Source organism: Hypanus sabinus, unplaced genomic scaffold, assembly GCF_030144855.1.
Source record: "Hypanus sabinus isolate sHypSab1 unplaced genomic scaffold, sHypSab1.hap1 scaffold_458, whole genome shotgun sequence".
NCBI lineage: Eukaryota > Metazoa > Chordata > Chondrichthyes > Myliobatiformes > Dasyatidae > Hypanus > Hypanus sabinus.
Genome location: NW_026781331.1, coordinates 241,561 through 268,690, shown reverse-complemented (window position 1 = coordinate 268,690; position 27,130 = coordinate 241,561). Strand labels below are relative to the sequence as shown.

The following is a 27,130-nucleotide window of genomic DNA, read 5'->3' as shown; positions in this document are numbered from 1 at the left end:
TCGTTATGTTTGCATTTCAACCCAATCATGAGCTTCTCCTTCCTTCCGTACATTCATGTTACACCTATCATCTACTTCTAAGCCTGTTAGCTCATCCTCAGATCTATCATCCTGGTTCCCTTCCCCCTGCCATATTAAAACACTCCCAGCAGCTCCAGTAAATCTTCCCGCAGGAATGTTGGTACCGCTCCGATTCATGCAACCCGTCAATTTTGTACGGGGCACGCCTATCCTAGAGGTTGTCCCAGTTATCCAAAAACGAGAATCCCTGACCCGCGCTGCAATTCTTCTGCCTCATTCTATTCCAATGTTGACTGTCGTGTGGAGCAGACAGAAATACTGTGATTACTATGTTTGAGTTCCAACTTCTCCGCTTCCTTCCTATCTCCCTATGTTCTGTTTTCCAGACCCCGAACCTTTTTACTTCTTATGTCATCAGTTCAATATGTGCCACGACTTCTGGCTGCGCAACCTCCGATTTCAGCATATTATGGACGTGTCCAGAAACATTTCGGACCGGGGAGGAAAAGAACCACCAATGTTTCCTTTTTCTGTCCACAGAAACGCCTATCTGTCCTCCAGACTATAGAGTCCACTATTGCTACTGCGAGCCTCTTCAGTTTCCTGCTCTTGCGGGCAACAACAGAGGATTGCCTGAATACAAATACAAGTTTCCAGCAGCAGAGGAGACTGCAGACATGTGGTGGTGGTGTATTTCTGAGCTCATCTACCAGCTCCTCGGAGCAAAGGAGACTGTAGTGAGTGCTGGGTGCTTATTGCCTGCATTCATGTCCCAGACCCTCAGAGAATAAGAGTCAATAGAGTAGTGCAGCGTGAGTTATACCATGGCTGGCTCAGCCTGGCAAAGGAAACTCTGTGGCTCAGTACTGACAGCTTAAACTGAAAGGACTATCAAGAAGATCAGGTCAGTTATGAGAGAAGTAAAATGACGTAAATTGCCCATTGCAAACCCCCTCCGTGTAATCGTCTGCACTTTTGCAGAATTCAACCAAAGCTGAGCAGTGAAAGCAGTGAGACCACCCGCTCCACACAACACTCTCCGCTCCAGAATCACGTGAGCACTTGGTGCTCGCTGGAACACCGGGGAGTCTGCAAACTACGAACAATAGGCAGAGCGGAGCTTTTAACTACATATCTGAATCAGATCAGAAATGTTTCTGGCCCAACGTTCAATTTCAGACACTCTGTTTCTGATCTCCTAATTTCGCCCAAACAATGTCTTCAACAAGTTTTTTCATTGTGGGCTGGAATACGTGAGTGTTTGTTGTTCATCAGATCAGTCAGTGACAACCTATTTCTTTCCGTCCTCAGATGTTCGACAGAAACACATGGAGACTCTGCGGGCACAAACTGAAAAACTGAGAGTGAACACGATCCTGATGAGGGAGAAGGTGAAGGTTTTCCAGCTGGTTGATCGATACGCTGAGCTCACGGTCATTTCTACTGTTCGAGAAAGGAGACTGGTAGAACATGAGCTTCTGGCAAGAGGCAGAGACCAGGAGGAGTGGAGACAGAAACATCTCCGCGGAGAGCTGGAAAAAATCCGCATTGATAATCTATTTCAGAGCAGTTACTCAAATAGATTTTGGGGAAAAATTAAAAGATTATTTGCGCGATCAACTTCGGGACGTTCGGCAGCAGTGGCTGGAGTACCGGGGATCGGGAAAACAACACTGGTACAAAAGATTGTTTATGACTGGGCCTCGGGGAAAATATACCAACAATTCCAGTTTGTCTTCAGTTTCAAATTCCGGGATTTAAACTCCATTAACTGTAGAATAAACCTGAGGGAACTGATTCTGGATCAATATCCTTACTTTGTGAAGTTACTGAGAGAGGTCTGGAAGAACCCAAAGGGATTGCTATTCATATTTGATGGTATAGATGAATTCAAACACAGAATCGACTTTGCTGACAGTCGGAGAGATACAGAACCCAAGCACCAGTGCTCAGATCCCGAGTGCTGGTGTGAAGTGTCGGACATTGTGTATAGTTTAATCCAGGGCAAGCTGCTCCCAGGGTGTTCAGTGCTGGTGACCACCCGTCCCACTGCGTTACATTTACTGGAAATGGCGGAGATCAGTGTCTTTGCTGAAATCCTGGGATTTGTTGGTGAGGAACGGAAGGAATATTTCATCAGACATTTTGAAGATCAGACGGTGGCGGCAGCAGTTATCAAACACGTGCAGGAGAATGAGATCCTGTACACCATGAGCTACAACCCCTCCTACTGCTGGATCCTCGGTCTGGCACTGGGCCCCTTCTTCACACAAAGAGTCAGGGACCCGCAGCGAGTTCCCAAGACAATCACCCAACTGTACTCCTACTATATTTACAACATCCTGAAAAACCACGGGCGTGAGATTGAGAACCCCCGTGATGTGTTATTCAGGGTTGGTCAGTTGGCCTTCAGAGGAGTGTCCGAGAAGAAGATTGTGTTTACAGATGGAGATTTGATCAACTACAATCTGCAGCCTTCCCAGTTCCTGTCCGGGTTCCTGATGGAGCTTTTGGAGAGAGAGGATTCTGCCCGTAGCGTGGTGTACACATTCCCACACCTCACCATCCAAGAGTTTGTAGCTGCAGTCGCACAATTCCTTGATCCAAATCCCGGGGATATTCTGAAATTCCTTACTGAAGTCCACAACACAGCAGATGGGCGATTTGAGGTGTTTCTCCGTTTTGTTGCTGGTCTCTCCTCCCCAATGACTGCTCGGGGTCTGGAGGAGTTTCTGGGTCCATTTCCTCATGAAACAACCTGCCGGGTGATTGACTGGGTGAAGGAAGAGATTAAACGCCAGAGTGGTAACACAGAGAATGAAGCTGGTAAAAGGAGCCTCCTGAACACATTGCACTACCTGTTTGAGTCTCAGAATCGTGGACTGGCTCAGGCTGCACTGGGATCTGTGGAATCACTTTCATTCCGCGGAATGACACTGACCCCGATTGACTGCGCGGTCCTGTCTCATGCCATCGGACTCTGTGAAACAGTAAAACAGCTCAAATTGGAGTACTGCCTAATTCAGTGTGAAGGAATCCAACGTCTGGGACCCGGGCTGCACAGGTGCCAGGATTTGAGGTAATTTGTTTTTAACTCTCACTCTGTTCTGTTGTTTTTGTTTCAGTGTAAAGGAATTTGTGTAAAACTCAAGTAACTCAGACTGTGAATAATTGTGATTGGTCGATATTCCTGTGGTTCCTTGTGAAGGGATGTTGGAGACATTCATCAGATCAGTGAACAACGGCCATTGGTTTAATGGTAGTAAATCACAGGAATGGCCGTGTTTCCTGCTGCCTGTGACACGTCCATTGACAATGTTCCTTCTCACTGTTACTGACACCCAGACCGACACTGACTGCAGCAGGTGGGTCAGAGATTCACACCCCCTTCCCGGTGAGGGACAAGAGACCGTCCGCAGACCGTCCCAGTGAGAAGGAAATAAATAGCATTGTTAGATTGTCCTCTCTGCCCTTCCCCGTGTGTGACTATCTCCATCAGTCCACCTGTATGACTGTGCTCACAACCAGATACCCAGACCTCATGGGCGCATCTCTTTTCTCCGGACTGTGGGCCTCACCCTCCCGTCCGCGCGATCTATTTCTGCCTCATTGTCTTGTCGATTCATGTTTCCCTCATGGATCTCTCTACCACATCTACCTTCCTCCTGATTGGATCTCTTCACCTTTTACTCCTTCCTCATGTGGAATCACTTTCCATCCCCTCCCACCTTTGAGGATCTTTTCCGCAATTTCCCATGGATATTTTCCAAAACACATCTCTTCCTTACTGTGGAAGTTTCTCCCTTTCTGCTCTGGCCCCGTCGACCCTCTCAAGGCACGAACACTTTTCTAACCATCATGGACAGAGACAGAATTTGGGGACTTGACAGTGTAACAACGACGGACTAAATCACTGAGGTTCGGTGAATATCCCGGAGCTGGTCAGTGAGAGTCATTGACAGTGATGGGATCTCCGATCAGTGATTTACTGAAGGGTTTAATGTTTCCTGAAATACCCAAGTGAGAGAAATTCCCTGAGACCCACGGTTTGAATCACTTTGTTCATCAATTTATCTGTTTACGTTTAGACTTGGGGATAATAAACTGGAAGATTCAGGAGTTAAACTGGTGTCTGCTGCGTTGAGGAACCCGGAGTGTAAAATACAGAAACTGGGGTAAGTACCAGACTGTGGGAGATTGTGTTTACTGTCACTGGGTGTCTGACACTGAACTTTAATGTGATCAGTAATTGGTTTAATAATAAACACTGGGGATTTGTACCATCTCCTCTCTCTGTGTCCTTCACCCTCACTCTCTCTTATCTCCAGGCTGGACTATGTCGGTCTCACAGATTCTGGTGCCGAAGATCTCGCCTCCGCTCTCAGTAGAAACACATCCCTGACAGAGCTGAACCTGAGTGGTAATGAACTGGCAGATTCAGGAGTGAAACTGGTGTCTGCGGCTCTGAGGGACGCGAAGTGTAAAATACAGGAACTGTGGTAAGTACCAGACTGTGGGAGATTGTGTTTAGAGTCACTGGGTGTCTGACACTGAACATTAATGTGATTAGTAATTGTGTTACTGATAAACACTGTGGATTTATACTGTCTCCTCTCTCTCTCTGTCCTTCACCGTCCTCTCTCTCTCATCTGCAGGCTTCACAGTGTCGGTCTCACGGATTCTGGTGCCGAGGATTTCGCCTCCGCTCTCAGTACAATTCCATCACTGACGCAGCTGAGCTTGGCATCAAACTCGCTGACAGACCGATCTGTCCCCGCTCTCCGCCGCATTATACTGACTCTCCCGAGTCTGGAGAGGATCTGGTGAGTGTTTGTGTTAATGTTAATATCAGCGGATCCGCGGGTTTTCTGGTGATATTTTTGTGGGTGTTCTTGAAGCATAACCTCAGTCCCCTGTAATGACGCTATTGTATAATCCATTTACTGAAACTTTAATCCTCCATCTGTTTCAGCCTGAGTGGGAATCAGTTCAGTGAGACATGGAGGAAGGAAGTGGAGTCTCTGAAGGAACTTCGACCCGGACTGAGAGTGGATCTGTGAATATCTGCATGTGTCAACATCACAGCCCGCGGGATAGGGATATTTTGACCGAATTTCCGCCCTCCCATTAATAGGCGCCCTCCCGTTTAATTTCCAACCGTTCCAACGGACGCTGGCTCTAGCCAAGCCTTCTGTGACGTCAGAGATGGCTCCACAGTGACACAATATCGCTTCACGTCCCGCGTTTCTGCTTCCGGCTGAAGTCCGGGTAAAGAGCTCCGACAAGTGCGACCTCAGGAATTACACAGACAGGAAGACCCCGCGGGTGGGGCCGAGTTCCCCGGATGGGATTATCCCAGGAGAGGATGCTTCTTTTTAAGGATTGGGCTGAGGCCGATGCATTCGGCAGTCTGGCCGATGTAATGATGTTAAATTAGCAGACACCTCGGCATTGACCCTCGATCTGCAGCGATCTCAGACACGGCACTGTGATTTTATAATCAATGGGTGAGAAACGGGACTGTTTCTGCAGCCTGTCACTCGTTGTCGCCGATCAGTTAATTGTGTGTGACTGTGAGTGATTCGGGAACAGTGTATTTATTCCTGCCCGTCAGCAGCGCTCACAATGTTTAATTTACATTTGAGCTGAGCCGAACATGTCCTTACCTAAGAATTTACCCAGGGTTACCCATTCCCCTCCAATTTTCAGATCTCCATGTACGTGTACAAGAGTCTCTTAAAAGACTCTATCGTATCCGCCTCCACTGTTGCCAGAGCCCATTTCACGCACTCACCACTCTGAGTAAAGAAATTACCCCTGACATCTTCTCTGTACCTACTTCCAAAAGCACTTTGTGGAGTCACTGCCTGTTTATGGTCCCTCCCCACGAACACTGATGAAATAAATAAAGAAGTTATTGATTTTATGGCTCCTTACTGCCACCACATCCGTCAAATAGAGGGAATGTTTATGGGACAGTGTGAAGGGAGCTTCACTCTGTGTCTGACCCCGGGAGTGTGTGATAGGACAGTGCGGAGGGAAATTCACTCTGTGTCTCACCCCGGGAATGTGTGACGGGACAGTGTGAAGGGAGCTTCACTCTGTGTCTGACCGCGGGAGTGTGTGATGGGACATTGTGGAGGGAGATTCACACTGTGTCGGTCCCCAGGAGTCTCCATGGAAGGATTGGAGGGAGGTTCTCTCTGTGACAGACCTACTGGAATGTGTGATGTGACAGTGTGGAGGGATGTTCGCTCTGTATCTGACTCCAGGAGTGTGTGTTGGGACGGTACTGAAGTAGATTCGCTCTGTGTCTGACACGGGGAGTGTATATGGGACGGTGTGGAGGTAGCTTAAAGCCTTTCATCCCTAACGAAGACCTACTTCCCGCACGATCACGCTTGTGGCATGTAAGGTCAGAAATAACTGCCATCAGGCACAATTTTAAGAGACGCACTCTCCATCCCGTAATCTCTTTCCGGCGACAGGTATTCATGTATCTGGAGAGGGAGGACGAAGTTGAGGGCCGGTTTACTGTCCGGCACGAGGGGGTAGATTATCAGGTGTATTGGAGCTCTGAGCGCACACGGTGCCATGCGTGCGGGGTGGGGCATTTTCGGAGGGACTGTCCTAGCACCCGAAAACCCAGCGAGCCCACTTCGGGAACTAGTGCCCCAGCTACCTCTGCCCCTGATCCCATTCCTGCTCCTACATCTGTGCCGGCCCCTGCTCCTGCCCCTGACCCTCTGTCTACCCCTGTCCCTATTCCTACGTCTGTTCCAGTCTCTGCTCCTGCCCCTGACCCTGTCTCTACCACTGCCCCTATTCCTATGTCTGTTTCAGTCCCTTCTCATGCCCTTATGGTTCAGTCGGGTAATCCTGAGGCTACGTGCGGGGAGGTTCAGGCGAGGGACGGGGTGGAGCCTGTGCGGGGAAGGAAACTGAGGAAGAAATCCAAACACATGAAGAAGTCGGCCCCCGAGACCACAGAGCTCACGCCCTTTTGCCCTGAAGCGGAGCGGGAGGCTCGGGGAAGTGCACAGTTGGACGGAGGGATGGAAGCGAAGAGTACCGCTCCATCAGCAAATCCCGCACCTGTGTGCTGCACCGGCTTGAAGAGGAGAAGGGAATGTTCCCCCAGGAGGGCAGGGAATGCAGATGCGGGGAAGTCCCAGGAAGGGGTCGGAATCTCGGTGGAGCTTGTGTCTAACCCTGAATCCCCAGATGTAGCCACAAGTCCTGTGGTAGGTGGTGTGGTTGTGCAGGAAGCTAGTGCTAGGCCTGGTTGCACACCTAAAACAGACCTGGTGCCCTCCACCCAGGACTTAGCAGTAAGCGCCTCCCTGGAGGCAAGTGTATTAAACAGTATGAGCGGAGAGGAGACCAAGCTCTCTCCCTGTCAGCATCAGTATGCCGGTGAATCCCTTGGACCAGAGCTGCTGCGGTCCCCTTCATACCTGTTTCCTGGGGTGGGTGATATAACCTGCATGCCGACCCCATGAACTAATGGCCTGCAGGAGTCCCTGGGGATTTTCCGTCCATCGTCGTAACTGTGGATAAGACTGATGTGACGGTGGAGCGGGAAGGTATGAGGGAGGTACCCGCTACGCAGTGTGGGTTACAGGGGCAGCCACCTTCCAGAACACACGAGGAGGAAGATGGGGGATCTGTCTGCAGTGATGGGTCGGAGGGAGATTCTAGTGATAGCGAGACAATGGACATCCTCACCCCTCCTGTGATCTCCCCATTGATACCTGTGGAGGAGATCAGAGAGTTTATTCACTCCTCTGAGGGAGCAAAGCATCCGCCTAAACTAGCCTCGCTTCGCTGGCCTAGCATGCCGAGGCTGGTGAAGTCCCTGCGAGTCATCCTCGGATGGAAGGGGAAGAGGAAGTGGAATGCTGTGTCGGGAATGACAGACGGCAGGCGAAATCCTTCCTGGATGACCTGGTGCGGGGCATCAGGGTGGAAAGCAGTTTCTCTCCTTCGGGAGACGGTGGGTCACGGGGTGAGGTCGGTACCACTCGGGCCCTGTCCAGTCTCTGGCTCGGAGTTCTCGTCCAGGCACCGAGGACCAAGTTCCTTATCCTGGTCCCGCTTTCCTTGTCTGACTCCTGGCCCCGGCCCTGAATCCTAGTCTCGTCCAGGGCTTGTGTGTCAATGTCCAGCGTCGTTTCTGCCTTTGCTTTCCTGACAACCCGAGCGCTGTTCCTAGCACCTCAGTGTCTGTGTCTTGAATTTGTGTCCACTACCAGCACCCCCCTTATGACACCCAGAAGGTTCATTTACAGGTTGTTTCTATGGTCAATAAGGCAAGTGCAATGTTAGTGTTTATTTCAAGGGGAATCGAATATAACTGCAAGGAGATAATGCTGAGCCTTTCTAAGACACTAGTCGAGCTGCATTTGGAGTATTTTCACCAGGATGATTCCGGGAATGAAGGGGTTAACATGATGAGTGTTTGCCGGGTCTGGGCTTGTACTCGCCGCAATTCAGAGGAATGTGTGGGGATCTCATTGAAAGATCCCGAACGCTGAAAGGACGAGATAGTATGGAGATGATTCCTCTTGGGTGGTTACCCAGAACATCCTGTTTCCACGGATGAGCCCCTCCTGTCCCCACCGGAACAAACATCTTGTCCGCCGCCTCTCTCACCATCTTCATCCTGTCAATAAAATCCCTCCCAGGGGAACCGTCATCAAACCGACGGGCCGAGCGGTCTCCTCCTACCTCTCACTGATACATCAGGCTCCGGCCGCAGGAGACGCTTCACAAACGCCCCAACTTCCCTCGGAGGGAAATGGGAATAAATCAGAAAGCGGACATTTCCTTTGAGGTTTTCTCCGCTCTGAGGAGGCGGTCGGCGCTTGAGCGGGAGACGAACTCAGCGGGGTAACGCCCACTCGGCCTGTCCGCCTCCGCGACTGGTTGTAACCTGTGATTGACATCGCTTCGCACCAATGGGAATAGCGCAGCTCCTGAATCCTCTGTTGACAGCGATGGGGAAGGGGCTGGTCACGTGATCATTAGCCCAGACGTGAAACCGAAAGACCACGCAGATCCCGGTTTTGGGGAACCCATGTGTGACGTCAGTCGCGCGCGGGGAGGAGCTGTGTGAGTGCGCTAGCATTTAAAAGCACCTTAATGGACTTTTCAGTGGGACAACAATATTAATCACGGGTTTCATCACTGAATCCAGGGTTGTGGGATGTAAAGTCCCCTGTTACGTGTCCGGCTGTGCCGTGTTGTTGGTGGAGTGGGCAGCGTGGTGTTTGTCCCGATTCGGGTCACAACACCAGAATTGCCAGCGGGGTCCACACACAGTGTATTAGTCAACAGAAAACCTCCCGTCCCTGCAGTCTTTGTCTCCTGGTAAACTCAACACCCTGACAGTGTGGGCCATAGATACCCCTTCCTCTCAGAGTCAGGGGATCACTCAGACAGCTGATCGCTGAGAGGAATTATATTTATTGGGCATTAAAGTTCACCCAGATTCGTTTGGATGGATTTGATGTGGAGTTCGGGGTGTCACAGAGAAAGGGCCGGACGGCCGAACGCTCTCCGTTGTCCAAACATCCTTCCAGGTGAGGCGACACTTCACCTGTGAATCTTCCGGTGTCGCCTTTTGTGTCCGCTGCTCCCGATGCGGCCGCCTCTACACTGGTGACGGCGGATCCTCCGCAGTTGTGCGGAGTGGGGGTGTTTTTTGGGGGTTGATGATTGGGATGCTGTTCTTCTTGATGTGGGGGATGAGGTGAGAGTTTGATTTTTTTCTCTGAAAGACTTTCATGCTTTTTCTTTCTTTCGTGGCTCTCTGGAGAAGAAAAAAAAACTTGCATTTGTTTATGGATACCTGAATTGATAATAAATTAACCGTTGAACTCTCCGCTCCGAGCAGGACTTCCCGGTGTCCAAGCATTTTCATTCCGATGCCCGTTCCAGTTCCGGCATGTCAACCCATCGTGTCCTCTTGTGCCAAGATGAGGCCACCCTCAGGGTCCAGGATCAGCACCTCATATTCCGTCTGGGTACCTCCTTCCCCAACTTGATAGCATTAGTATCAATTTCTCCTTCCTGTGAACAAATTTCACTCTCACCCCTCCTTCTCAGACTTTTCACGTCCTCTCACCTGCTTATCTCTTCTCTCTGGGTCCACTGCTCCATCCCTTTCTCCGATTCTCCGCTCTCCTCTCCTATTTGACTCTATTTTCTTCTGCTCTTGAGCTTTCCCACCTACCTGGCTTCACCTATCACCTTCCAGCTAGACATTTCACGCCGTCCCAGATTTTATTCAGATTTTTCCTCCATTCCATCTCAATCCTGAAGCAGGGTTCAACATGAAACGTCGACTGTTGATTCTTTCCTATAAATGCTGCCCGGCCTGCTGAGTTCCGCCAGCATTTTGTTTGTGTTGTTCTGAATTTCCAGCATCTGCGGACTTCGTCGGGTTTGTGATTTACCTCTCCGTTGTCCCTCCCGCCTCCGGCCACTGCTGGCGCTGCATGGACCTCCGGGCACCGGTGGCGCTGTGCGGACCTACGGCCACCGGACTATGTGCAGACCAACGGCCACCGGCGACTATGTGCAGACCACCGGCCACCGGCGACTATATGCAGACCTCCGGGCACCGGTGGCGCTGCGGAGAACCTCCTGCTAAACGCATGCCGTTTCTCACTGCATCTGTTGTTGGCGGTTCTCCGATTCGAGCGGGGGTGAGTCGGATTTGAGCCCGAGATTGTGTGAATCTGGGCCGGTTGCATTGCGCTCTGCGGCTGGAGCAGGGGTGCATTGCCAAGTTTTTGCTGCCGGAGCTGTACGAGGGGTGATTGATAAGTTCGTGGCCTAAGTTAGAAGGCCTGAAGTTATACAGCTCTCGGTACCTGCACGTGTAGTTCAACTCTTTGAGTGATTATGCAGAAAGTTTGAAATTAATAACTTTTGTGGTATTTCTGTTTCAGATAATTGAAAATAGCTAGGATTTGTAAACATGAGGAAATCTGCAGATGCTGGAAAGGTTTTGTAAAATTGACTTCTTCCACCTTCAGCCACGAACTTATCAATCACCCCTCGTGTGTCACACCCAATTTTTGTACCTGCTCATTTCATGTACTGAACAACTTCCTTGCCCCATTCACGTAACATATATGCAACGAGCAGGTACACAAATTGAGTGTCATGCACACACACACATACACGCACGCACGCACACACACACACACACACACACACACACACACACACACACACACACACACACACACACACACACACACACACACACACACACACATATGAGAATATGGCTTTTTATAATGTCAAACACTAAACCAAGATGAATGAAATATATATGAATTCCAGAGCTCCACAGAAATATAGTGATAGTTAAGACATATATTAAGATTATAGCCAATCACTGCATTTCAGTATATAACGTGCAATAAAACATATAATATTTAATTTAATAATATGACAAAGTATCGCACGGTTGCATTCACTAATTATCACAAAATATAATTATCAAGCAAATTAACGTTGTTTGCTTAGAAGCCATAGGGTTGTTTGTGAGATAAATTTAGTTTTGTATTAGCAGGTAATCCACGGATCACCACAGTCACAGCTCCTGGATTTCACCAAAAGCAATGAAATATCCAATCCTAATGTTATTAGTGGTAGTAAACCTGGGGATCAAGCTGCCCGGGTTTATGAGGTGTTGAGTGAGTATTTCTGGTCTGGGATCAGATGTTTGTTTCTGGAGTTCCTTTGGAAGCAATAACTGCCAGTCTGAGGAGGGAATGAGTGCCCATTCCATCCCTCGCAAGGAGAGGCTGTGAGGAAATGGGCTGTTCTGTGTTTGAACCAGTAGAAATAGACTCAGGGAGTTCAGTGTTCAAACTGTGTTTTGAAGTTCCTCCTCGCTGTCACCTGTCTGTTAGACAGTGGAAATCAAACAGAAACTCAAGTTGCTGGAGATCTGCACTAAAAATGAGAAATTCTGAATCCATTCTGATAAAAGGTTGTGAACTTGAATCGTTAAATTTGTTGCTCTTCCCACAGCAGTTCCTTACCTGTTGAGCGATTCTGGTGATTCCAGTTTGTTTTTATTACATTCACTCTGGAATGGTTTAAATTTCCTGATTTAAACTTGGGAATGTGTCCGGTGCAGTTGTTGCTAACAAGGTTCACATGAATAATCTCAGGACTGATCGGCTTTATGTATGAGGAGCACTTGATGGTTATGGGGCTGTGCTCGATGGACTGAAAGGGGTGGGGGTGGTTAAGTAAACCTACCAAAGGCTGAAAAACCTGGGTGCAGTGGACAGGGACAATCAGAAGCCATGGAATGACCGCAGAGGTGCGTGCGCTGCTGAGGTCCCGCGACTCCGCCTTCAGAGCAGGTGACATGGCGGCTCTAACAACAGCGAGGGCCAATCTGTCCCGAGCCATAAGAGGGGCAAAGCGTGCACATGCCCAGCTAATCCACAATTGCTTCCAGGACAGCGGTGATGCGCGGCGCATGTGGAAGGGCATCCAGGACATCACCAATTACAGGACAACATCACCTGACTGTGCAGGTGATGCCTCCCTCCCAAACACGCTGAATAACTTATCCGCTTGGTTTGAGGCAGAAAATGACATGGCGGCGAGGAAGTCCACCCCTCCTGCGAATGACCAGGTGCTGTGTCTCTCCGTGGCCGATGTGAGAAGAACACTGTGCAGGGTCAACCCACGGAAGGCTGCTGGACCAGACAACATCCCTGGTAGAGTGCTCAGAGGATGTGCAGACCAGCTAGCAGATGTTCTCACTGATATCTTCAACATCTCCCCGAGCAGCGCCACCATTCCAACGTGCTTCAAGGCTGCCACCATCATCCCCATGCCGAAGAAGTCTCCAGTATCCTGCCTAAATGACTACCATCCCGTTGCACTTACATCCATCATCATGAAGTGCTTCGAGAGGCTCGTCATGAGGCATATCAAGACCCTGCTGCCCCCCTCACTGGACCCCCTGCAGTTTGTGTACCGTCCCAACCGCTCAACAGATGACGCCATTGCCACCACCCTCCACCTGGCCCTAACCCACCTGGACAAAGAAAAGACATGTACGTTCGGATGTTGTTCATAGACTTTAGTTCAGCATTCAACACAATCATCACTCAGAAACTGATTGGAAAGCTGAGCCTACTGGGCCTGAACACCTCCCTCTGCAACTGGATCCTAGACTTCCTGACTGGGAGACCTCAGTCAGTCCGGATCGGGAGGGCAATCCCCAGGGCTGTGCTCAGTCCACTGCTGCTCACTCTGCTCCTCGGTAGAGATCGTAAAGAGCACCAAGTTTCTTGGTGTTCACCTGACAGAGAATCTCACCTGGTCCCTCAACACCAGCTCTATAGCAAAGAAAGCCCAGCAGTGTTTCTGCTTTTTGCGAAGGCTGAGTAGAGTCCATCTCCCCCCACCCCCCCCCCCCCCACCCACATCCTCATCACATTCTACAGGGGTTGTATTGAGAGCATTCTGAGCAGCTGCATCACTGCTTGGTTCGGAAATTGCACCGTCTCGGATCGCAAAACCCTGCAGCGGATGGTGAGGTCAGCTGAGAAGATCATCAGGGTCTCTCTTCCCGCCATCACGGACATTTACACTACACGCTGCATCCGCAAAGGAAGCAGCATTATGAAGGACACCATGCACCCGTCATACAATGTCTTCTCCCTCCTGCCATCTGGGAAAAGGCTCCGAAGCATTCAGGCTCTTACGACGAGACTATATAACAGTTTCTCCCCACAAGCTTTCAGACTCCTCAATACCCGAAGCCTGGACTGACACCTTGCTCTACTGACCTGTTTATTATTTATTGTAAGGCCAATACTGTTTTTGTGCATTTTATGCTGTCCAGTGTCGGTCTGTAGTCTAGTGTAGCATTCTCTGTGTTTTTTTATTTCGTAGTTCAGTCTAGTTTTTGAAATTAACACCATGGTCCTGAAAAACGTCGTCTCATTTTTACTATGTACTGTACCAGCAGTTATGGTCGAAATGACATAAAAAGTTGACTTGACTTGACATGGAGTGGATGTTTCCATTAGACAGAGAGTCTGTGATCTGACAGTACTGTCTTAGAATAAAGATGCTTCCCTTTAAAACTGAGATGAGAAAAATTTCTTCAGCCAAAAGATGGCTGATCTGTGGAATTTGTTGCCACAGAGGTTGGTTGAGGCTGTCATTTGGGTATATTTATGGCAGAGATTACTATATTCATGATTGCTAAGAAGCTTCAGGGTTACAGGAGGAAGGCAGGAATATGGTGTTGGAATAAATCTCAGTCATGGTTGAGTGGTGGAGCAGACTCGATGAATCGAATCCCCTAAATCTGTTCCTGCATCTTATATCTGACCATGACTGAACGATGACTCCTTCCTATCCCGTATCAGGTTCTGTGACGTGTCAGGGACAGTTACCGATTTGTTCACTGAGATCATTACATTTGTCTTCAATGTTTAGGTTTCAGTGAAAAGAAGTGTTTTGTTCTCCTTTGTATTGATAACGTGATTCATTATCTTCCATGTTAAAGTTAGACCTGCTGTGAGAGATTTATTTGAAGAAAAACCCACAACTGGAAGCAAACCACAACTGAAGATGAGGGAACAGCAACAAGTGAACCAGCCCGAGGACTGAGAGCATCAACTGGAGAGGACCCATCTGACTCGGAGATTCCAGTGATTCAGTCAGGAGAAAGTTTGGTGAGTCTCACTTACTCAAACACTGGTCCATTAGACTTTACATACCTGTACAAAGGAAGGTAGGGAATAGTTGAGGTGAGACTGAATGTGCCCAGAGCTGTCAGTTATGTCTATCAGACCCAGTTGCAATCGCTCCAGGTCTGGTAATGTACTGTCAGTGTCCCAGCTCTTTAAAGTCACTCACATTCCCTCAGTGTTTGCTCATTTGAAGAACTTTCATCTTCTGAAGTAGCTTTTGGTCCGTTCTGAGTGTGGAGAGAGAAAGGGGGTTGTTCATATTTACTATCTTGCAAAAAGAAGTAATTGTTTACAATTACTTGCTGCAAACTCTCTACCCATACCCTGTACATTCTCAACCAGATTATTGACATCGATGACAAGTAGCAATGGGTGTCACCCTGGGGAGCTCCAGGAGGCATGGGCCTTGACTCCAATAAACAGCCTCTCGTCATCACCATCTGCTTCCCACCATCGAGCTGTTCCCAGACGAGATCCTCCCTTGCTTACAACATAATCTGCCCTAGGACCCATCCTCCTGGGTCAGACCTCCCTCCACCCCGCCAGTAGACCCATAACCTTCCCCACTATTTACTCCACACCCATACACGTAAACAGATGCACATCACTGACATCCACTCTCACAGGTTGGGGGACCAGAACTATCTGAACCTATACTCCTGGCCCAGACTATGCAGCCGTCTGGCTCAGTCCTGGCCCTTTCCAACTGCAACCGACCTTCGATTTACGTAAACCTGTGATCATCGCCACCCAACCAGAAGTACATAGAACAATGTTGTGCTGACCCTCAAACCCTGCCTCCCATATCACCCTCCACCTTAAATTCCTCCATATACCTGTCTAGTATTCTCTTAAATTTCACTAGTGTATCTGCACCCACCACTGACTCAGGCAGTGCATTCCACGCACCAACCACTCTCTGAGTGAAAAACCTTCCTCTAATATCCCCCTTGAAACTCCCACCCCTTACCTAAAAGCCACAACCTCTTTTATTGAGCTGTGGTGCCCCTCGGAAGCCTCTTACTGTCCAGTCTATCTATTCCTCTTAATATCTTCTATACCTCTATCATGTCTCCTTCTATCTTCCTCCTCTCCAGAGAGTAAAGCCCTAGCTCCCTTAATCTCTGATCATACTCCATACTCTCTAAACCAGGCAGCTTTGTCTGTGCATAGAATCTTGACTTCCAACGGACAGAGCACGTCTCTCCCTACGAGATTACACCCCCGACTGGTGGTGACTGTAAATGAAACCTCACACTGGTTATCCTGGAATTCCACCTGCAGTGGCTGGGTACGTGAATACGTACGTTCCGTGCCTTCGAACCCAGACAGAGTGATTGTAGCGTCTGATAGCTGGAATCCCTTTTCCGATACTATTTCCTGATCGAGAGTGGTTGTGGTTGCCCTCATATCAATCATAAATGGAACTGGATTTCCAGCAACTTGCAATATTACATTGGGCTCTTCCTGAGGGTTGGAACTCATGGTTGGAAGCATCTTCTTGTCAGTTTCTAAACGGGTTGTTGTCCCCACCTGCTCCATGGCCAGTTTTTGCTCCCATTTCTGTTCCTCAGATATAGCCCGCTCGCGTCCTTCCCGCTGAGCATATTCACCTTTAATATTAGTTCCCTTCGGGGTTGATCGGGATTCGAAAGTTGGGTCCTAATGATATGTCAAAGCTCGTCGCATTCGATTTTGGTCATTCCCAGGCCAGGCCATATTATTTGTTTTAATCATGTTAGCTAACTTAGTTGGTAAGCATTGGAGCAGTAGGGCATTGAACTGGGGGGACAGATTCCCATCATTAAAGGCTTGGTCTCCTGCGAAGGTGCCGTAGCAGGCCACAAATCACTCTCAATAGTCTGGTCCCGATTCCCCAGGCTCAGGTTTGCATTCAGGTACTTTAGTGATGTTTACAGGTTGCTGGAGAGCACTTTCCAAGGCTTGAATAATCTGGTCTGTCTGTTCATTCTCATTATGGTTTCCCACCTGTAACTCCTGATAGGTTTGGATCTCAATTCTGTCTTCCATTTCTGCCCTTCATCAGCTGAGAGAATCATGCAGGAGAGACCGAATAAATCTTGCAGGGTCGTGTTGAACATTTTTGTAGAACTGTGGACACACTGAACAAACTGTGCTGGTTTTTTTTTCTATCTGGGGCCTGATTTATGATCATGATCATTTCTTGAGGCTTCCAGGGTACATACACAGGAATCACCATAAGACAAAGGAGCAGCAGTCGACCATTCAGCCCATTGAGTCTGCTCCGCCATTTCAACATGAGCTGATCCAATCTCCCCTCGACTCCCATTCCCCCACTGTCTCACCATAACCTTTGATGCCCTGACTACTCAGATACCTATCAATCTCTGCCTTAAATACACCCAACGACTTGACCTGCACTATAAATACAATGCAAATACACCCGATGACCCGGCCTCCACTGCCGCCCGTGGCAACAAATTCCATAGATTCACCACCCTCTGGCTAAAAATTTTTTTTTGCATCTCCGTTCTGAATGGGTGCCCTGCAATCCTCAAGTCATGTCCTCTTGTACTGGACTTGCCCACCATGGGAAACAACTTTGCCACATCCACTCTGTCCATGCCTTTCAGCATTCAAAATATTTCTATTCTTCTAAATGCATTCTTCTAAACTCCAATGAGTACAGTCCAAGAGCGGTCAAACATTCCTCATATGTTAACCCTCTCATTCCCAGAATCATTCTAGTGAATCTTCTCTGAACCCTCTCCAATGTCAGCACATCCTTTCATAAATAAGGAGCCCAAAACTGCACACAGTATTCCAAGTGACGTCTTACCAGTGCCTTACAGAGCCTCAACATCACATCCCTGCTGCTATACTCTATTCCTCTAGAAATGAATGCCAATATTGCATTCGCCTTCTTCACCACCGACTCAATATGGAGGTTAACCTTAAGGGTATCCTGCACGAGGACTCCCAAGTCCCATTGCATTTCAGAACTTTGAATTCTCTCCCCATTCAAATAGCAGACTGCCCGTTTATTTCTTCTACCGAAGTGCATGACCATACACTTTCCGACATTGTAATTCAATTGCCACTTCTTTGCCCATTCCCCCAATCTATCCAAGTCTCCCTGCAGACTCTCTGTTTCCTCAGCACGACGGGCCCCTCCACCTATCTTTGTATCATCAGCAAACTTTGCCACAAAGCCATCTATTCCATAATCCAAATCGTTGATATACAACATAAAAAGAAGCGGCCCCAACACGGACCCCTGTGGAACACCACAGATAACTGGCAGCCAACCAGCATGGGATGCCTTTATAAAACAACACACACAAAATGCTGGTGGAACACAGCAGGCCAAGCAGCATCTATAAGGAGAAGTACTGTCGACGTTTCAGGCCGAGACCCTTCGTCAGGACTAAATGGGGATTCCTTTATTCCCACTCTCTGTTTCCCGCCAATCAACCAACGCTCTATCCATGTATGTAACTTTACTGTAATTCCATGGACTCTTATCTTGTTTAGCAGCCTCGTGTGGCACCTTGTCAAAGGCCTTCTGAAAATCCAAATACACAACATCCACTGCATCTCCCTTGTCTAGCCTACTTGTGATATCCTCAAAAATTTGCACTAGGTTTGTCAGGCAGGATTTTCCTTTAAGGAAACCATGCTGAGTTCAGCCTATTGCCATATGCCTCCAGGTTCTCCTTAACCTCATCCTTGACAATGGACTCCAACAACTTCCCAACCACCGCTGTCAAGATAACAGGTCTATAATTTCCTTTTTGCTTCCTTGCCCCTTTCTTAAGTAGCAGTGTGACATTTGCAGTCTTCCAGTCCTCTGGAACCATGCCAGAGTCTATTGACATTTGAAAGATCATTGCTAATGCCTCCGCTTCAGAACACGAGGGTGCATTCCATCTGGTCCAGGAGATCTATCTACCCATAGACTATTCAGCTTCCTGAGTACTTCCTCTGTCGGAATTGTGACTGCGCACATTTCTCTTCCCTGACACTCTTGAATGTCTGGTATATTGCTGATGTCTTCCTCAGTGAAGACTGATGCATAATACTAGTTCAGTTCCTCCGCCATCTCCTTATCTCCCATTACAATTTCTCCAGCATCATTTTTATTAGTCCTATATCTACTCACACCTGTCTTTTACTCTTTATATACTTGAGAAAGCTTTTAGTATCCTCTTTGATATTGTTTGCTAGCTTCCTTTCGTAGTTCATCTTTTTCCTCTTAATGACCTTCTTAGTTTCCTTCTGTAAGCTTTTAAAAACTTCACAATCCTCTGTCTTCCCACTAATTTTTGCTTCCTTCTATGCCCTCTGCTTTTACTTTGGCTTTGACTTCTCTTGTCAGCCACAGTTGCATCCTTTTTCCATTTGAAAATTTCTTCCTCTTTGGAATATATCTGTCCTGTACCTTCCTCACTTCTCACATGAACTCCAGCCACTGCTGCTCTGCCGTCCTTCCTGCTAGTGTCCCTTTCCAGTCAACCTTGGCCAGTTCCTCTCTCATGCCACTGTAATTTCCTTTACTCCACTGAAATACCGACACATCGGATTTCAGCTTCTCTTTCTCAAATTTCACAGGAACTCAGTCATGTTGTGATCACTGCCTCCCAAGGGTTCCTTCACTTCCATCTCTCTAATTACCTCTGTTTCATCACATAATACCCAATCCAGTACAGCTGATCCCCGAGTGGGCTCAACAACAACCTGTTCTAATAAAGCCATCTCATAGACATTCTACAAATTCTCTCTCTTGAGATCCAGTGCTGACCTGATTTTTCCAATCCTCTCGCATGTTAATATCCCCCAAAATTGGAATTCCTTGGAATGTAGAAGATTGAGGGGAGATTTGACGGAGGCATACCAAAATCATGAGGGTTATAGTTGGGGTAAATGCAAGCTGGCTTTTTTCACTGAGATTGGGTGGGACTACAACCAGAGGCCATGGGTTAAGGGTGAAAGGTGAAATGTTAAGGGGAACATGAGGGGAAACTTCTTCCACTGAAGGTCATCCGGGTGTGGAATGAGCAGAAAACCCAGCTGGTCCATGCGAGCTCAGTTTCAACTTCTAAGAGGGGTGTATAGGTACCTGGATGGCAGGGGTACAGGAGAAGACAGTTTAAGTAGTTCAACACAAACCAGATGGGCCAAAGGGCCTGATTCTGTGTTGTGCTTTTCTATGACAGTGACAAGAACCTGAAATAATATGATTATTCATTTAATTCCTTTGAACAGCTGTGCGGACCAAACATTGATCTGGGCAGGAAACGTTTACATGGCTTCAAAACAGTGGCACTTTACATTGACAGTAGATAAAAGAAAATCCCAGCTGCACGTCAACAAAGGGTATTTGTGTGAGAGTGTTCAGTTACTTTGCGGACAGGCACTCTTGCAGCTCAGTGGGAACAGAGAATAATACCAATGGAGAGAGTCAAACTGAGCCAGGTCACAGATTGGCGACGGCAGAAATGCCCCATTCTTATAGACACAGAAAGATCATCAGAGAGTTTGATGGTCATTCCAGATACCTGCACTGTGCCCAGCTGGAAGATGACTTCTCTCTCCAACTTGGGTTGAACCTCACTGTAACAGTGTGATGCCAGATCACACCTTGACACCTCAAGTAATCTCGTCTGACATATTGTCCTTCACCCATTGATGTACTATAAATCTTTTTCAGGTTAAAAACAACAAGGAAATTATCTACAGGGAGGTCAAACACAACACGCTGTTTTGTTGTCTATGTCCAGATATTTAAGAAGTGGAACAAGGGATTCACTCGATCATCATTCCTACTCAGACTGTGGGGAGTGATTCACTCGATCATTATTCCTATTCAGACTGTGGGAGAGATTCATCGATCATCTGACCGACTGACATACTGTCAATTTACACGGGGGGAATCCATTTATCTGCTCAGTCATCATGGCTCATGATGGCTCACCAGCGAGTTCACACCGGGGTGCGGCCATTCACCTGCTCAGACTGTGTGAAGGGATTCACGTCAGCTCACCTACTGAGTCATCAGTCAGTTCACACGGGTGAGAGGCCATTCACCTGCTCTGACTGTGGGAAAGGATTCACTTTGTCATCTAATCTTAAGCTACATCAGCGAATTCACTCTGGGGAGAGGCTGTTCACCTGCTCAGACTGTGGGAAGGGATTGGCGTTGTCTTCCCACCTACTGAGACATCAGTTAGTACACACTGGTGAGAGGCCGTTCACCTGCTCGGACTGTGGGAAAAGATTCACTTCGTCATCTCAACTTAAGGTACATCAGCGAGTTCACACTGGGGAGAGGCCATTCACCTGCTCAGACTGTGGAAAAGGATTCACTCAGTCATCCCACCTACAAGCACATCAGCGAGTTCACACTGGGGAGAGGCCATTCACCTGCTCAGACTGTGGAAAAGGATTCACTCAGTCATCCCACCTACAAGCACATCAGCGAGTTCACACTGGGGAGAGGCCATTCACCTGCTCAGTCTGTGGGAAGGCATTCACACAGTTTGCTACCCTACAAGCACACTGGTCAGTTCACACTGGGGAGAGGCCGTTCACCTGCTCAGACTGTGGGAAAGGATTCACTTTGTCATATAAACTTAAGGTACATCAGCGAGTTCACACTGGGGAGAAGCCATTCTCCTGCTTAGACTGTGGGAAGGAATTTGCGTTGTCATCTCACCTACTGAGACATCAGTTAGTACACACTGGTGAGAGGCCATTCACCTGCTCTGACTGTGGGAAGGGATTCACTTCATCATATAAACTTAAGGTACATCAGCGAGTTCACACTGGGGAGAAGCCATTCTCCTGCTCGGACTGTGGGAAGGGATTCACCCAGTCATCTCAACTGGAGATTCATCAGCAAGTTCACACTGGGGAGAGGCCATTCACCTGCTCAGACTGTGGGAAAGGATTCACTCAGTCATCCCACCTACAAGCACATCAGCGAGTTCACACTGGGGAGAGGCCATTCACCTGCTCAGACTGTGGGAAAGGATTCACTCAGTCATCCCACCTACAAGCATATCAGCGAGTTCACACTGGGGAGAGGCCATTCACCTGCTCGGACTGTGGGAAAGGATTCACTCAGTCATCCTACCTGCGAGCACATCAGCGAGTTCACACTGGTGAGAAGCCGTTCACCTGCTCAGAATGTGGGAAGGGATTCACTCAGTCATCCCACCTACAAGCACATCAGCGAGTTCACACTGGAGAGAGGCCGTTCACCTGCTCAGAATGTGGGAAAAGATTCACTTTGTCATCTCAACTTAAAGTACATCAGCGAGTTCACACTGGTGAGAGGCCGTTCACCTGCTCGGACTGTGGAAAAGGATTCACTCAGTCATCCCACCTACAAGCACATCAGCGAGTTCACACTGGGGAGAGGCCGTTCACCTGCTCGGACTGTGGGAAAAGATTCACTTCGTCATCTCAACTTAAGGTACATCAGCGAGTTCACACTGGGGAGAGGCCATTCACCTGCTCGGACTGTGGAAAAGGATTCACTCAGTCATCCCACCTACAAGCACATCAGCAAGTTCACACTGGTGAGAGGCCATTCACCTGCTCGGACTGTGGAAAAGGATTCACTCAGTCATCCCACCTACAAGCACATCAGCGAGTTCACACTGGGGAGAGGCCATTCACCTGCTCAGACTGTGGAAAAGGATTCACTCAGTCATCCCACCTACAAGCACATCAGCGAGTTCACACTGGGGAGAGGCCATTCACCTGCTCAGTCTGTGGGAAGGCATTCACACAGTTTGCTACCCTACAAGCACACTGGTCAGTTCACACTGGGGAGAGGCCGTTCACCTGCTCAGACTGTGGGAAAGGATTCACTTTGTCATATAAACTTAAGGTACATCAGCGAGTTCACACTGGGGAGAAGCCATTCTCCTGCTTAGACTGTGGGAAGGAATTTGCGTTGTCATCTCACCTACTGAGACATCAGTTAGTACACACTGGTGAGAGGCCATTCACCTGCTCTGACTGTGGGAAGGGATTCACTTCATCATATAAACTTAAGGTACATCAGCGAGTTCACACTGGGGAGAAGCCATTCTCCTGCTCGGACTGTGGGAAGGGATTCACCCAGTCATCTCAACTGGAGATTCATCAGCAAGTTCACACTGGGGAGAGGCCATTCACCTGCTCAGACTGTGGGAAAGGATTCACTCAGTCATCCCACCTACAAGCACATCAGCGAGTTCACACTGGGGAGAGGCCATTCACCTGCTCAGACTGTGGGAAAGGATTCACTCAGTCATCCCACCTACAAGCATATCAGCGAGTTCACACTGGGGAGAGGCCATTCACCTGCTCGGACTGTGGGAAAGGATTCACTCAGTCATCCTACCTGCGAGCACATCAGCGAGTTCACACTGGTGAGAAGCCGTTCACCTGCTCAGAATGTGGGAAGGGATTCACTCAGTCATCCCACCTACAAGCACATCAGCGAGTTCACACTGGAGAGAGGCCGTTCACCTGCTCAGAATGTGGGAAAAGATTCACTTTGTCATCTCAACTTAAAGTACATCAGCGAGTTCACACTGGTGAGAGGCCGTTCACCTGCTCGGACTGTGGAAAAGGATTCACTCAGTCATCCCACCTACAAGCACATCAGCGAGTTCACACTGGGGAGAGGCCGTTCACCTGCTCGGACTGTGGGAAAAGATTCACTTCGTCATCTCAACTGGAGATTCATCAGCAAGTTCACACTGGGGAGAGGCCATTCACCTGCTCGGACTGTGGGAAAGGATTCACTCAGTCATCCCACCTGCGAGCACATCAGCGAGTTCACACTGGTGAGAAGCCGTTCACCTGCTCGGACTGTGGGAAGGGATTCACTCAGTCATCCCACCTACAAGCACATCAGCAAGTTCACACTGGAGAGAGGCCGTTCACCTGCTCATTGTGTGGGAAGGGATTCGCGTTGTCCTCTCACCTACTGAGACATCAGTTAGTACACACTGGTGAGAGGCCGTTCACCTGCTCAGAATGTGGGAAAAGGATTCACTCAGTCATCCCACCTGCGAGCACATCAGCGAGTTCACACTGGGGAGAGGCCATTCACCTGCTCAGTCTGTGGAAAAGGATTCACTCAGTCATCCCACCTGCGAGCACACTACTCAGTTCACACCAGGGAGACTCTGGACACCTGCTCGGACTTTGGGAAGAGATTCTCTCAGTCAAATCAACCAAATGTGCATCATTGAGTTCACACTGGAGAGACCGTTCACTGGATGTGTGTCCATCACCGTTGCTGAATGCAATTTCGAGACTGACTGTTGGTGCTGAACTCTGCAATCATTGCTGCTGCTCACCACACCCAGTTCTGCACCCTGGTCAATGGGCGTGGGAGGAGTTTCTTCTGCTGCACATTCACCTTTAATAGGACTGGAGTTTAATATTCTGCATCTGTGACAAATAAATCAGTTCTATTTTAAACTCTGTCTCTGGTACTTAGTGAAATTATAACACACGTAGTGCACAATAGAGAGTCAACTCAGGCCGCCTGGACTTTGCTGAGATTCAATTCCACGACAGTCCTTTTAAATCACCCCCTGTTATTCACCTCTCACTCTCCCTGTGGTGATGGGTTCCAAATAGTCACCACTCTGTGGGTGAAGAGGTTTCCCTTGAATTCTCTGTGGACTGAAGAAGTTGAGCTGACTGCAGTTCTGTCTGAGATGTTCTTCGCCCCTCAGATCTCTGGATGAGGAAGAATGACATTGGTAGTTAACCTCAATAATCACGACTCATTTCCATTTTATGGGTCATTTTTCCTACTAACAAAGGATAGTTGAACACACAAGTGTCGTTTAAAGACTGGAATTAGAATCGGAAACCATCAGTTGGATTTTCAAAGAATCATGGTCAGAAGCCAGAGGCAGGTCTGCACAGGGTAGAGTTTGTGGCTCTGGAAGATGGTTGGGGTAAGAACGTATTATGAGAAGGGAATCAGCAGCAGGAAGTGGAAACAAATAACAAAATAGGAACATTTTGAAGCTGATTGACAGAAAATAATTGGGTTGTCTGACTGATGACAGAAACAATACCTGTTGTGAGGTGCTCCATTGGTCGAGGGAGATGTGGGTGTTGGGAATGGTTATATCTATTGAGGGAGTTAGTCCTGCTTGTTCATCCTGTAATATAATTTCTGGATGGTTATTATATAACCATATAATAATTACAGCACGGAAACAGGCCATCTCGGCCCTTCTAGTCCGTGCTGAAAGCTTACTCTCACCTAATCCCACCGACCTGCACTCAGCCCATAACCCTCCATTCCTTTCCCGTCCATGTATCTATCCATTTTTTAAAAAATATCGAACCTGCTTCTACCACTTCTACTGGAAGCTCCTCTACACAGCTACCACTCTCTGAGTAAAGAAGTTCCCACTTGTGTTACCTCTAAACTTTTGCCCCCTAACTCTCAAATCATGTCCTCTTGTTTGAATCTCCCCGACTCTCAATGGAAAAAGTCTATCCGCATCAACTTCATCTATCTCCGTCATATTTTTAAATACCTCTATCAAGTCCCCACTCAAACTTCTATGCTCCAAAGAATAAAGACCTAACTTGTTCAACCTTTCTCTGTAACTTAGGTGCTGCAACCCACGTAACATTCTGGTAAATTTTCTCTGTACTCTATTATATTGACACCTTTCCTATAATTCGGTGAACAGAACTGTACACAGTACTCTGAATTCGGCTTGAACAATGCCTTGTATATTTTTAACATTACATCCCAACTGCATACTCAATGCTCTGATTTATAAAGGCCAGCATACCAAAATCTTCCTTCACAACCCTATCCACATGAGATTCCACCTTCAGGGGACTATTCACCATCATTCTATTATCTATGCCCCACAGATCACTCTGTTCTACTGCATTCTGCAATGTCTTACTGTTTACTATGTATGTCCTATTTTGATTAGACCTACCAAAATGTTGCACCTCACACATCAGCATTAACCTCCATCTGACATCTTTCTGTCCACTCTTCTAACTGGCTTAATTCTCTCTGCAAGCTTTAAAAACCTGCTTCATTATCCACAACGCCACCTATCTTAGTATCATCTGCATACTTTCTAATCCAATTTACCGCCCCATCATCCAGATCATTAATGTATATAACAAACAACATTAGACCCAGTACAGATCCCAGAGGCACACCACTAGTCACCGGCCTCTAACCGGACAAACAGTTATCCACCATTACTCTCCCATCTAGCCACTGATAAATCCATTTTACTACTTCAAAATTAATACCTAACAATTGAACCTTCCTAACTAACCTTCCATGTGGAATCATGTCAAAGGCCTTACTGAAGTCCATATAGACAACATCCACTGCTTTATCCTTGTCAACTTTCCTAGTAACCACTTTAAAAAGTTCAATATGTTTTATCAAACATGACCTTCCACACACAAATCCATGTTGACTGTTCCTAAACAGACCCTGTCTAATCAGATAGTTATATATACCATATCTAAGAATATTTTCCATTAATTTACCCACCACTGATGTCAAACTTACAGGCCCATCATTGCTAGGTTTACTCTGAGATACCTTTTTAAACAATAGAACAACAATACGCCAATTCTCTGGCACCATCCCCCTTTCAAATGACATTAGGAATATTTTTGTCAGAGTCCCTGCTATTTCTACACTAACTTCCCTCAAGGTTCTAGGAAATATCCTATCAGGACCGGAGACTTGTCCACTTTTATATTCTTTAAAAGCTTTAGTACTTCCTCTTCGTTAATCATCTTAGTTTCCATAACTACCCTACTTGTTTCCCTTACCTTACACAATTCAATGTAATTCTCCTAAGTGAATACTGATGAAAATAAAATTTTCAAAACCTCCCCCACTCCTTTTGGCTACACACATAGCTGTCCACTCTGATTCTCTCAGGGACCAATTTTATCCCCCATTATCCTTTTGCTATTAACTTAACTGTAGAAACCCTCTGGATTCATTTTCACCTTACTTGCCAAAGCAGCCTCATATCCTCTTTTAGCTTTTCTAATTTATTTTTACATTTTTACATTCTTTATATTAGATTCTTTTTACATTCTTTATATTCCCCGAGCACCACAATTGCTCCATGCTGCCTATATTTATTATAGATCTCTCTCATTTTCCAAACCAAGTTTCTAATATCCCTTGAAAACCATGGCCCTCTTGAACTTTTAACCTTTCCTTTCAACCTAATAGGAACATAAAGATTCTGTACCCTCAAAAATTCACCTTTAAATGACCTCCATTTCTCTATTATATCCTTCCCATTAACAAATTGTCCCAATCCACTCCTAAATCTTTT

The 27,130-nt window shown here is 47.6% G+C and overlaps 2 protein-coding genes across 2 annotated transcripts in view; both read left to right on the top strand.

Annotated features, from left to right (window-relative positions):
* The window catches only part of LOC132389004 (NACHT, LRR and PYD domains-containing protein 3-like), a 28,672-nt gene extending 22,770 nt beyond the window's left edge, over positions 1–5,902 (top strand). The window contains exons 6-10 of the mRNA XM_059961421.1: positions 1,333–3,100; positions 4,110–4,196; positions 4,350–4,520; positions 4,677–4,844; positions 4,994–5,902. Of these exons, the coding sequence (XP_059817404.1) occupies positions 1,333–3,100; positions 4,110–4,196; positions 4,350–4,520; positions 4,677–4,844; positions 4,994–5,081 (2,282 nt within the window). The 3' untranslated portion in view covers positions 5,082–5,902. The remainder of the gene's footprint in view (positions 1–1,332; positions 3,101–4,109; positions 4,197–4,349; positions 4,521–4,676; positions 4,845–4,993) is intronic.
* An 8,807-nt stretch (positions 5,903–14,709) lies between these two features.
* Positions 14,710–27,130, top strand: part of LOC132389005 (zinc finger protein 420-like) — a 73,452-nt gene continuing 61,031 nt past the window's right edge. The window contains exon 1 of the mRNA XM_059961424.1: positions 14,710–14,756. The gene's annotated coding sequence lies outside the window, so the exon portion shown is untranslated. The remainder of the gene's footprint in view (positions 14,757–27,130) is intronic.